The 12,309-nt window shown below is 45.5% G+C and overlaps 1 protein-coding gene across 3 annotated transcripts in view; it reads left to right on the plus strand.

Moving 5' to 3' along the window:
* A2ML1 (alpha-2-macroglobulin like 1) overlaps positions 1-12,309 on the plus strand; it is a 49,853-nt gene that overhangs the window by 20,210 nt on the left and 17,334 nt on the right. For all 3 annotated transcript variants that reach the window (XM_083419436.1, XM_083419437.1, XM_083419438.1), the window contains 9 exons: positions 597-746; positions 2,140-2,310; positions 2,692-2,782; positions 2,930-3,071; positions 5,678-5,906; positions 6,873-6,999; positions 8,787-8,908; positions 10,364-10,415; positions 11,188-11,271. In XM_083419436.1, coding sequence (XP_083275562.1) covers positions 597-746; positions 2,140-2,310; positions 2,692-2,782; positions 2,930-3,071; positions 5,678-5,906; positions 6,873-6,999; positions 8,787-8,908; positions 10,364-10,415; positions 11,188-11,271 — 1,168 coding nt within the window. The remainder of the gene's footprint in view (positions 1-596; positions 747-2,139; positions 2,311-2,691; positions 2,783-2,929; positions 3,072-5,677; positions 5,907-6,872; positions 7,000-8,786; positions 8,909-10,363; positions 10,416-11,187; positions 11,272-12,309) is intronic.

Raw genomic sequence — 12,309 nt, forward strand, 5'->3', positions numbered from 1 at the left:
AAAACTTAATGGGGGGCGGGAGAAATGTTCCCCCCAAAAAGCTTAAAAATTTTGTCCGGATTTTCACTTTTGGGAATATGGCAAACCTATAGTAGCACTGTAGAAAATTAAGAGTTATTAAAGGGAGCTTATGGGGGCAGGGAGATCTCATGTGAGGTGCACTCTCCCTGAGGTGCATTTTCTCATGTGAGTAAACAGTAAAAATAGTCTATCCAGTCTTAATCTGTTAGTAAATGTTATATCTTCTTCTCCTTTATTTATATATGCCTTTTTTCCAGACTGGAACTCTCGGTGGCTTACACAAATTAAAACAACACAGATAAAACACACAGAGCTGAAAAGATATACAGGATAATTGTGAAAAAGAAATTAAACCCTCATACAATGAAAATAATGTACAGATTAAATACATATATTTAACACAACGTTTAAAGGTTAGAGAAAGTTTCATGCACCAGTTCCACAACTGAGTCAGACAGATGTTTTCTGGGTTGCCCATTCTAAAATAGGATTGTCTGCTTGGTAAATACTTGTCTACGGTTTTATGCCCCCTGCTTTGTTTTGGCACTTCTGATTCTCAGCATTCACATCTGCAGGTCAGCCTGGGGTTATCGCAGCAGCAGGAGCTTCCCGGAACAAGCATCGACCTTGACCTGAAGGCAACACCTGGGTCACTGTGTGCCATTCGGGCTGTGGACCAAAGTGTCTTGCTCCTCAGGAATGACAGAGACTTCACCAACACAACCGTAAGGCAGAGAGAGAATGAATGAAACTGAGATGCGATGGGCAGGGTTGGTCACTTATGCACTGTACATGTACTCCCATTACACACACACTAACATAATTGTCATTCACAATAAAAGGGTGAACTGTTCACAGGAGGAGAGAATAAACTCCTTAAGATAACAGCTGCTGAATTTTCCACCCCAGTTCCTGGCCATTTGTGCATCAGGTTCGTTTGAGAGGAGCACAGAGAAAGGCGTTCTTGAGAAATTTTCTCAAGTTTTCCAAGAGCATTTTCCTAGCCATGGCGGTCTTTCTCCCCAAAGTCCTTTTCTGGGCAATAACATATCACTTGCTAGTGCATTCTCTTGCTTAATTTGAAAAAACCTCAACTTGCACCCACTTGCTTTTCCCCCTGTAGATGTCTGGAAAATAAGTGTCTGTGTATTATTTTGATGTAGTGCATTGATTTCTTCTTGGGCAGCCGTTCTCCATAAATGAGCATTTGCTGAATTTCTTTGCTATCAGAGGATTCATGAGGCTGCATTGTCCTTGCAGTGTAGGACAATCTTACTAGTGGAATGCCATTACTAGCGCTTGTCGGGATGCTGTCAGTGGCTCCCGGCTGGCTGGCCCAGCAAAGTATAAAGACAAGGAAAAGTTTCTTACCATCCTTTTTTATTTCGATCTTTACAGAGAGAGGCTATAGAACCCAGCCTCTTGGATAATGGCCTTGTCCCGAGTGAATCTCCACCCCCTTCTCTCCCACTTCCTCATTCGTCACTTCTACGGGTGCTGCTACATGCCCTCTGTCTTTGAGCTCTTTGCTCTCCTACTTTTAAGGCTTGCCGGGTTCTGGGAGATGGAGGGTCTAGAATGCTTTCTAGTGACACGTGTCAGCCAGCAGCCCCTCTGATTCTGCCTCCTCCTCTCCCATTATTTTCCAACTTTCCCCCTCATCTGCCTCTGAGTTGTGACCTCCTGCAAACCACTATTGTAAATCTATACTATCTTCCTCTTCCTCCTCCCTGGAAGGGTCAAGATGGGGAGGTGGTCTCCACCATTCCTCCTCTGCCCAGTCCCCGACAGCGCCTGGTATCCAGATTTGAAATTACATCAGTATCCTCATCACATTCAGAGTTTGGCATTTCCCCATCCCGCTGTCCTTCGACCCCTTCATCATTACTGTTGCTAGGAGTTTGGAGATCTACTCCTTCTCCTTTCTCATCTCCAGATCTACGTGGTGTAACTTTGGAAATTGAATTTGGTTATTCAGTTGTAAGTTTTGGGAAATATATGAGAACTTGCGATTTATTCTCTGATGGTTTAGAATCGTCAGATATAGATCCTTTCATATCTACCCTCAGCAACTTAATTCACATCCTTTTGCTTGACACGCCATGTGTTCCTTTGCAGGTGTATGACAGGTTCTACTTCCTAGGAGGGTATCCTTATCAAGTCACCGAGTACGATCACTGCGATGGACCAGGACCAATCGGCGACCCTATGCCACTGGCACGAAGCAAGCGCTACAGCTGGAGACCCTGGTTTGATGATGGTGGGGTAGACTTCTTCAGTTTCCTCAAAGTAAGTGCCCTTTATTATGCAGTTTTCAACTGGAATAGGGGAGTTAATGTAGGAGAGGAACTGAACAGCATTCAGGGATTCCCAGATCCAGATTAAATTTAAGAAAAACCAGGCTGGCATTCTTATGATGAACCTGTGCGAAAATGGCACGTGCCAGCTGTTGAGGTTGCCCAGCACTCCCTTTTGGAAACAACCCATTTTTCATTTCATATCCCTTTAAGAAATCATGTGTGTCTCTAACCCTAGAGAAGGGGAGAAGGGGGGAGGAAAGGAAGACATGAGTGCTGTGTGGATAGATGGAAGAAGGTATTTAAAAAGCTGGCACCATTGACCTGCGCAACTAATGCGATTCCTTTCCTTGGTCTCTCTCACCACTGACAGGTTATGGGGCTGAAAGTCTTGTCAAACAACAAAATTAAGAAGCCAGCAACATGCAGGCACCACTACTCTCCCTATGGCATGGTCGCTTCAAGTAAGGAGGTTTCCAATTCCAGATTATTGGTGTATGTATCTGTGCTTACCATGTTGAAGGTGGTTTAACACTAGGGCTTAGCCACATTTCTCTTTTGGCCCACTCTTTCAAGGCAGAAGTCTAAGCATTTCTGTTTTGTTGGAGCAGGGTTGCTTGGAGGAGGTTTGCAGTCAGGGAGTAGACCGGCCCTCGCATCTGAATCCCGTCCTTGGTCGTCAGACGCAGACATCGATGCTCAAGTCCGTCAGAACTTCCCTGAGACCTGGATCTGGAAGCTGTACAATGTTGAGTAAGTTTTGATTAATTCCTGAGCATGGGCATAGCCTGGGGGGCATGGAGGGGCACTGCGCACCGATCCCTCTTGCTGTTCTGGCTTCTGGGATAGCTGCGCAGCCGGCATTCACTCCATAAGATGCACACACATTTCCCCTTACTTTTTAGGAGGGAAAAAGTGTGTCTTATAGAGCAGAAAATACGGTACATTTCTCCCTGTTTTAAGTGAAATAAATACAGTAACATTAACGGCAGCCAAATATATCACACAGTACTGGGATTTCTACTCGCATTTCTATTCCATGGTACATGCTCATGGTCAGTGCTTTTTTTTCTAAAAAAATGTTTAGGGGTACTTTCATTTTGACTCAAGAAAATCACCATTTTCTAGTTCAAATCAGGGGAAATAAATACAGTAAATGGACAAAAGTACAAAGATACACAAAATGTTTAGGGGTATGCATACCCCTGCGTCTCCCCAGAAAAAAAAGCACTGCTTGTGGTACATATCAGGAAGGAAGAAGAAAATACGAAGGTGACACTCATTCTTCTTGCAGCTTGTCCTAACTCCAGAAAATACTAAGGCCTTACATGACGCTAAATGTGCAGCGGCCAACCACATTTGAGGTTTTTGGTTTGCTTGTTTATTTAATAGAAAGCATGGAGGGACTCGGTTTTTATTGGGACTGCAATGCATGGGGAGGTTTTACCCTTCCCTTCCCCTATTACCAAATGCAGCTAAGAGAGCCAGTGTGGTGTAGTGGTTTAGAGCGATAGACTCGTAATCTAGGGAACTGGGTTCGTGTCTCTGCTCCTCCACATGCAGCTGCTGGGTGACCATGAGCTAGTCACACTTCTTTGAAGTCTCTCAGCCCCACTCACCTCACAGAGTGTTTGTTGTGGGGGAGGAAGGGAAAGGAGAATGTTAGCCGCTTTGAGACTCCTTCGGGTAGTGATAAAGCGGGATATCAAATCCAAACTCTTCTTCTTCTTCTAAGGGAACTTTTGCAAGGGGCTTGATCCAGATTGGGGTTCTGCTGCAGCCCAGCATCCAGACCAGCCTCTCTGCCCCTGCTATTTCCATTCAGTTGTTGTGAATGGGAACACTTCATTCAGATAGCTGGAGAGGGAGGGGTAAAGGGTTAAATCATCCACTCCCACCCACCCTGTCCTCCCACGCCAGGTTCCTGACCTTGCTACAAAAGCCATTCATGCAAACACATCAAGTTTGGCAACGATTTTAGACTGCCCTTCAGTAAGACGGAACCTGATAAAAGGGCAACTTAACATTCAGTGCAAAGAAAAATGTATTTGCCTGGAACCAAAAAGTCAATACAGCTGGTACTTCCAAATAGGTATACCTGGGGTGGACAGGGGTTGCCACCATATCAGTGTCCACCTCCCACCTGTGAGGTTATCCATAATTTGTCAAGGCCAGCCCTACCAGGTAAAGGGAGGTGGTACATTACAAGGTGGCAGGTTTTGGGATACCCCAAAAAGGAAGTGCATTGTCACTGATTCAATTTATCATTATATTTGACCTTCCTGAATGACAGGTGCCATTATTTGCCTCAAGCATCAAAAGGTCTTATGCGATCTCTGGTCGTGTTCATCTAAGGGCCAAATTACATGGACTTTGACCATGTGCCCAGCTGCTTTTCTTCAACCCCCCAGAGTGGTGAAATGAGGAGGCTTCAGCCTAAGACTTGCCGATCAGAAGGTTGGCGGTTCAAATCCCTGCTCCTGCCAACCTAGCAGTTTGAAAACAAGTCCGAGTGCAAGTAGATAAATAGGTACCCCTCCAGCGGGAAGGTAAATGGGCGTTTCCATGCGCCACTCTGGTTCACCAGAAGTGACTTAGTCATGCTGGCCACATGACCCAGAAGCGGTACGCCGGCTCCCTCGACCAATAAAGCGAGATGAGCGCCGCAACCCCAGAGTTGGTCAGAACTGGACCTGATGGTCAGGGGTCAGCATGGAAGAAGCAATTTAGTTTTTCCTATGGACAATCATGTTTTTGTTTGTTTCAATTATGCAAACAATAATGCAAATAAGTTGACGCATCTTACACTATTCCCCAAACATATCAACAGTAAAAAGCAAGCAAACAAACAGATAGATAAATACATACATACATACCGTATTGGCCGGAATATAAGTCTCACCTTCCCCCCAAATTCCAACCTTGAAAAGTTAAAGTACGGCTTATATTTGTGACCTTACGGTATGCCGCCAGGTGCGCAGGGCAAACAGTGCCAGGAGCGCAGCAAAATGGCGGCGCCCCACGCATAGTCCCCCATCCTCTCCCCCAAGGCCGGGAAGGGGGAGAGAGAGTGCGAGGAAGGGGAAAGGCCGCTGGCAACGCAGAATGGCTCCCCCCCCCCAAGTATGCAGCCAGGAGCAGCAAGGAATGGAGTGGCTTATATTTGGGTCTTTTTTTCCTCCCCCCTCCTCCAATTTTGAAGGTGCGGCTTATATTTGGGCCAATACGGTATTAACCAAACGTGGGCATGCACGTTTGAAATGCACAACCTCTGTTGGGGCGGGAGGGGGGCGGGGAGAAATCTCCCTTTTGCAAGGCAAACTGCCATCTCCTGCCCTCACTTCCCACATTCTTTGTAGTCCTTCAGGTGAGAAGTTGGTGGCACTCACAGTTCCAGACACCATCACTGAATGGAAAGTCAGTATGTTCTGCACCTCCCAAAGCAGTGGGTTGGGTATTTCCCCGCCGGCGAGGCTGACGGTCTTTAAGCCTTTCTTTGTGGACGTCACCCTGCCCTATTCCGTGGTTCGTGGGGAGTCGTTTCCAATGATCGCCACCGTCTTCAATTATTTGAAACACTGCATGTGGGTAAGGAAGATCTTCACTAACTCCCCATGCTCTGAGAATTCAATTCCTTGTTAAGTAGAGCAGGTGTATTGCCTCTTTTAAGTCAGAGGGTTGACCAGGTGCCTCAGTGAAAGGAGGGAGGGCAAGAGATGTGCAAGAGTTTACAGTAGCCCAGAAATACAGTTTTCCAATTTTTATAGCTTTGGGGGGATTTATTAAAAAAAATTAACCAAGCAAAACTAGATACTGTTTCGTTTTCATCTAAACCAAAAGGCTAACGATGAACGAACAAATTATAAAAATGCTAATAGATACAGTGTAAATATATGTGTGTATATGTGTGTGTGTGTGTATACACACACACAAATATATTATGGCATAAGCTGTTGTGGACTTCAAAAAATATTCTGAGTATTTGGAATTCCACATTTTAAACTCACTTAACTTATCATTGATTTTGCTTGCTTCCTTGAGCCAGCCACCAGAACTCTCAACATAACCTACCGTAGCTCACATGACTCTGGAAATATGAGGTATAAGACTGCTGCAAAGAGGGAGTTAGTGCTTGCGTTATTGGCATCATTTTTTTATTCCTTTGCTTTCACGGGTTAAATAGTAAAGAAAAGCACAGGATCAATATTTCTCCTAATTGTTGAGTTTGAAAACGAAAATAAAACCTGCTCTCACTATCCTGTGTTCTGTCCCAATATCAAAATCACTGAGATAACAAACATCATTTTAGGGCACCCTAAACCTGTTCTGGGGGGTTCTCCTGATCCTCTGGATCTGATTTGTGGAGGGCGGGGGTGGGGAGGGGAAGAGGGTGCTAAATCCCATTGTGCAAGCTGAAGTCATTCTGCTTAGGGTCTTGGCTCTTGCAGGCATGCGCCCTGGTAAACTTGCTCCAATTGCACCATTATAATCCGGCCGTGAGCAGAATCCGGAGTAAAACTTCCTTCCCTCTTTCCTTTCCCCACTGTTGCATAGGTCCAGGTTATCCTGTCCAAGTCTGAAGATTATGAGGTGCAGCCATGCAAGGACTGTGAATACACAAGTTGCTTATGTGCTGGTGAAGCGAAGACTTACTCCTGGAATGTGAAGGCCTCTAAACTGGGTGAGGTGGCCTAAGGAGAGATGGGCAGAGAGAAGATGAATGCACCTGGTCATAACAGTGTTCCACCTTAAGCAATATCCCCATCTCCTTTCTGTATGGCAACCATTATCCCTCCCACAGTCTGAGCCATTCCATCTGTGCATCTGTCACTAGGCTGCATTCTGGAACTCAGAATTCTTGCATCCCTTATCTAGAACTCCTTTGCAAAATCTGGTGCTGGAGGAGGGGAATGAAGAATCAGCTCAGCTGCAATAGCACCTGGGTTTCTGGGTGTTAATATTTTGATGCAATTGGGGACTTCCTCCTTGATTCTAACAGTGATACAGTCGTAACTTGGAAGTCGAATGGAATCCGGTCCGGAAGTCCATCCCACTTCCAAAACTTTCGGAAACCAAAGTGCGGCTTCTGATTATCTGCAGGAAGCTTCTGCAGCCAATCGGAAGCCGATCGGAAGCCCCATTGGAATGCTCACTTCTGGGTTCCATTGGAATGCTCACTTCTGGGTTTGCTGCATTCAGGAGCCAAAATGTCTGGGTACCAAGGCATTTGGGATCTAGGGTACAACTGTATTTGTTGATGTTCTGTGCCTCTCGCCCAGTGGCACAACAAAAGTACTGAATGGGGAAACAGGACAAATCCCTCAACAACCAGTGTGAGGTGACAACCACTTTGCAACTGGGTTGTAATGGCCAAGCCCAACCAGGGCTGGATCTAGACGCATCAAAGAGGCGATTCAGTTAAGTATTCAAACTTCATACAGGGAAATCCTCTCGGCAGAAAACGGGACTTCATAGCTCCATCTGGTGTCATAGTGTTATAACACGTGTAAAATGCTTTATCTTGACCAATGTAGCTGAGTCCCAGATTCCTGTTGTGTAGAGCAGCTGGGACTCAGCTATACAGCTGCAAGTAAAACGTTTTAAATGTATTGTAAAGTGCAATATACAAAGGTGACACTAAATGGCAATAGTGAGCTATGCTACATTCAATGTATTTTTCAAAACCTTTTTTTAAAAAAAGTTTCATAGTTTTTTTTATATGTGTGTAGATTCCACCTAGGGGTCTGGTTCTGTCAGTCTTATTTTGATAGAGGGTTTTCCTGGCATGGTATAACCAAGAACAGGTTGAGGGAAAGTCTCTTACACTCACTTTCTCTCAGACCCTTTTCCAGATGAAGTTGGTCATCACGACTTTTGTCTCCCTGAAACCAAAGGAATTTTAGCTTGTAGTTTCGTTGACTTCAGTAAGACTGAATCATGACTGACTCTAGATGGATTGGCCCTCTATGACTAATGTTATAACCATTGGGCCGCTTATGCAATAGGCAGGCACTTCACAGGGAACAAATCCCCTTTTTTCAGAAACGTGTGCCTATTTCATGTGTGTTGGTAACATTGATACAATTACTACAAATTTTTAAAAAGTCATAACATATAGATTTTTTTTTAATGCCCCATATTTCTTTTTGCCATTTAATTTTAAAGTGGAGCAGAAGTGGAGCTGTTTGCCTCTCTGTCTACTGAAATCTGAAATTACCCCATCTTCTTGGACTACAATGTGGATTGTGTTATTATTTATTTATTGTTATTTATTGAATTTAATTATTCCACAGAGGGAAGCCTCTTGAAGCAGTCTATCACCTATCAGCAATTATGAGCTGGGCTCATTAGGAATTATCAAGGAGATTAGGCAGGGAAGAGGGGACCTTATAGAAATTGTTTCATTTCTGATTTCTGAAACAGCGTGTTTTTGCAGGGATGAACGCATTTTCTGTCATTTGCCGTCAGGTGTGATGAACTTCACTGTCACCACAATGGCACTCAAAAGTGAGAAACTCTGTGGTGGTGAGCAGACCACCGTTCCTGAAAAGGGCCGAAGTGACACCTTGATCAAGTCTCTCCTTGTCCGGGTGAGTCTATAATACAGCATTTCTTCCTGCCTCTGCAAATCCCACTCCCCATGACTATATGGATAGCTCACCATGGTGCTGATGACGCCAAGGTTGCAGGTTCAATTCCCATATGGGAGAGCTGCATATTCCTGCATTGTAGGGGGTTGGACTAGATGTTCCTCAGGGTCCCTTTCAATTCTACGATTCTGTGATTCCTATGGCATGAGGCTACTTGAAGTATGAGAAGTGGGACGTGACCTAATAATAATAATAATAACTTTTATTTATACCCCACCCTCCCCAGCCAGAGCCAGGCTCAGGGTGGCTAACCACAGTAAAATTACAGTGGTGCCTCGCAAGACGAAAAGAATCTGTTCCGCGAGTCTCTTCGTCTTGCGGTTTTTTCGTCTTGCGAAGCAAGCCCATTAGCGGATTAGCGGATTAGCGCTATTAGCAGTTTAAGGACTATTAACGGCTATTAAAGGCTTAAGGGATTAGCGGATTAGCTGCTAAAAGGCTATTAGCAGCTTAGCGCTTTAGAAAAAGGGGTTGGGGAGCGAAAAAAACCCTCAAGAATCGCAAGACATTTTCGTCTTGCGAAGCAAGCCCATAGAGAAATTCGTCCTGCGAAGCACCTCTGAAAACGGAAAACCCTTTCGTCTTGCGGGTTTTCCGTCTTGCGAGGCATTCGTCTTGCGGGGCACCACTGTACAGTAAAAACATAATAGGGAAAAGAAAAAGAAAAAACCAATTTAAAATACAGGTTAAAATGCAATTTAAAATGCAGCCTCATCAAAACCATAAGGGGAGGGAAACATAAGGGTCAGACTGAGTCGGAACCGAAGGCCAGGCGAACAGCTTTGTCTTTCAGGCCCTGTAGAAAGACTAGTATTCAGTGTATATAATACACTATGTGTATGTATATATATGTGTGTGTGTGTGTATAATATATTAGACTAGTATTCATGACTACCTGTGCCTCACCTGCTCTTGTGAGAAGGAGGACACGTTCTGAATGTTCATCAAGAGATGTAAAAGGGGGAAAGCGATTATTATTTATGGAATGGCCCCTAATTTCAGGAAAGAGCCTTTTCCTGGGGTTCCTTGGAGAAGGACTGTACACACCCAGAAGTGAATATCTTTATTGTCAGCTCACAAGCAGAACTTGGCAGCAGAAGCATCAGAGAAGCTTGTGTCCATTTCCTTCTCAACTGCTAGCAAAAAGAATACCATCTTTTTATTGCTGCTTTCCACTGGCTGACATTCTTCCACCTTCTTCCACAAGGTGTCTGGGACTAACACTTCAGAGGAGCACATATTACTCTGCTGCTTCTGAATGACAAGGGTGAAGGGAGGGACCTTTTGATACCCCCCCCCCCGGCATGAAACACACCTGGTGTTTAAATCTGAAGGCTATGTGAATATGTTGATGGTTTGAAAACTGATTTTTCTCTCTCTCCCCATCCCTGGCAGCCTGAGGGCGTCCTGGCTGAGAAAGCTCATAGCTCTCTGTTGTGCCCTGAAGGTCAGTAGCACCTAACACCTTTTAACCTAAGCACAATTCAGGTTTCCCCTGAATCACCACTTTTTCTGATCTGTCACTAAATAGTGGGTTTTCTCTGATTAGGAAACAAAACAAAACACCAAATCGCTGGTGCAGGGGCAAGGACTTAGCCGGAACAGGGCAATGGCCTGGGTGGGGTTGAGGGAGAAGCTTTGCCCTGCTGCAGCCTTACCCCCACCTCTGAATTGTTCCTGCCTATCCCTGCTAAAGGGACGCAGGTGGCGTTAAACCACAGAGCCTAGGAGTTGCTGATCAGAAGGTCAGCTGTTCAAATCCCCGCTATGGGGTGAGCTCCTGTTGCTCGGTCCCTGCTCCTGCCAACCTAGCAGTTCGAAAGCACGTCAAAGTGCAAGTAGATAAATAGGTACCGCTCCGGCGGGAAGGTAAACGGTGTTTCTGTGCGCTGCTCTGGTCTGCCAGAAGCAGCTTAGTCATGCTGGCCACATGACCCGGAAGCTGTACACCGGCTCCCTCGGCCAATAAAGCGAGATGAGCGCCACAACCCCAGAGTCGGCCACAACTGGACCTAATGGTCAGGGGTCCCTTTACCTTTACCTTTTATCCCTGCTAAGCAGAATGAGAGGAAAGGCCCCACTGTTGCCAATGGAAGAGCAGGAATGAGGACTGGGGGCGGTGAGGAATTCCATTGCGGTTGAATTTGGCTTCACTTGCAGAGCTTTCTGTGTGCACTTCTGTTACCCTCAAATTAACTACTTATTCATCTCATTGTTAGGAGGTTCTGCTTCAGATTCATTCTCCTTGGAGCTTCCTGAGGATGTCGTGCCAGATTCTGCCAGGGCCCAGGTGTCTGTTCTTGGTAAGAAATCAAGCTGGTTCTGCGCGCTAAGTTTTCAGCAGGTGTACACATACCATGAACAAATGTGGTAGACATAAGGAGATAATGAGAAGAGGCATAATGAGTCTGTAGTCCCTGTGCACGCATTCCTCATGTGCAAGGCATAATTGAGTAGAGACTGGATCAGGGCCACACACTGTCAGCCCCGGCTCTGGCGTCAGAACTTCTTTCTTCAACAGCCAAGTGTTGCGTGTAGTTGTATGGTAAGCCCAAGAAAAACTTGTTCACAGGCTTCATTCAGTTAGGAAATTGGCTGCTGAAGAACGAAGACTCAACCTTGGTGGCAGGGCCCTGCTCTTGCCTGTACAAGGTGCTGCCTTCCATGCAGCGGCAAAGCAAGCCAATCAGGTGCCTGGGGCAGCGCGTGTGTCCTGCGCCCAGGGGCGGGGCCAGCCGCGTCATTCCCAGGAATGTGGTGGTGAATGGTGGAGCATGTTGTTGTTGTTGTTGTTGTTGTTGTTGTTGTTGTTGTTATCCCTTCCTGCAGACTTGTAGGGCAAAAAGATGGCTGCCCCCAGGCACATATGGCAGCCATCTTCATTTCATACAAGGATGCTGTGAGCTGCATGTTAGCCAGCCCCAGGAGAGAAAAAGCCTATTTAGCTAGAGAGCGTTTATCTGAACTGCACCTAATGTGCTTTGCAAAGCTCTCTGGGAATGCATTTTTGTGCATTTTTCAGGCCTAGTAGCCATGGCGTTATGCCATTCAATCACCTCCTGGGAGCATTTTAAAAGGGAATCCCCTCTGTGTGACCACAGAGCTGCTCTAAGCAGCTTGAAGTATTTTAAAGTTCAAAGAAAGAAGATTTGACAGAGCTTCTCCCCAGCTATGTGATCGCAGTTAATGAGGGATTACATTGTAAACAGAAAATCTCACATTGCAATGCAATCAAACCGAGCTGGTTATGTGAGGGCCATCACTGCAGATAAACACAATCAATTGCAGACCCTATTTTCGAGGGACAATCCCAGATTTACAGAAGCCATCCCAGTTTCTGA

This window comes from Podarcis tiliguerta, assembly GCF_965153285.1.
Source record: "Podarcis tiliguerta genome assembly, chromosome: 17".
In the NCBI taxonomy this organism is placed as follows: domain Eukaryota; kingdom Metazoa; phylum Chordata; class Lepidosauria; order Squamata; family Lacertidae; genus Podarcis; species Podarcis tiliguerta.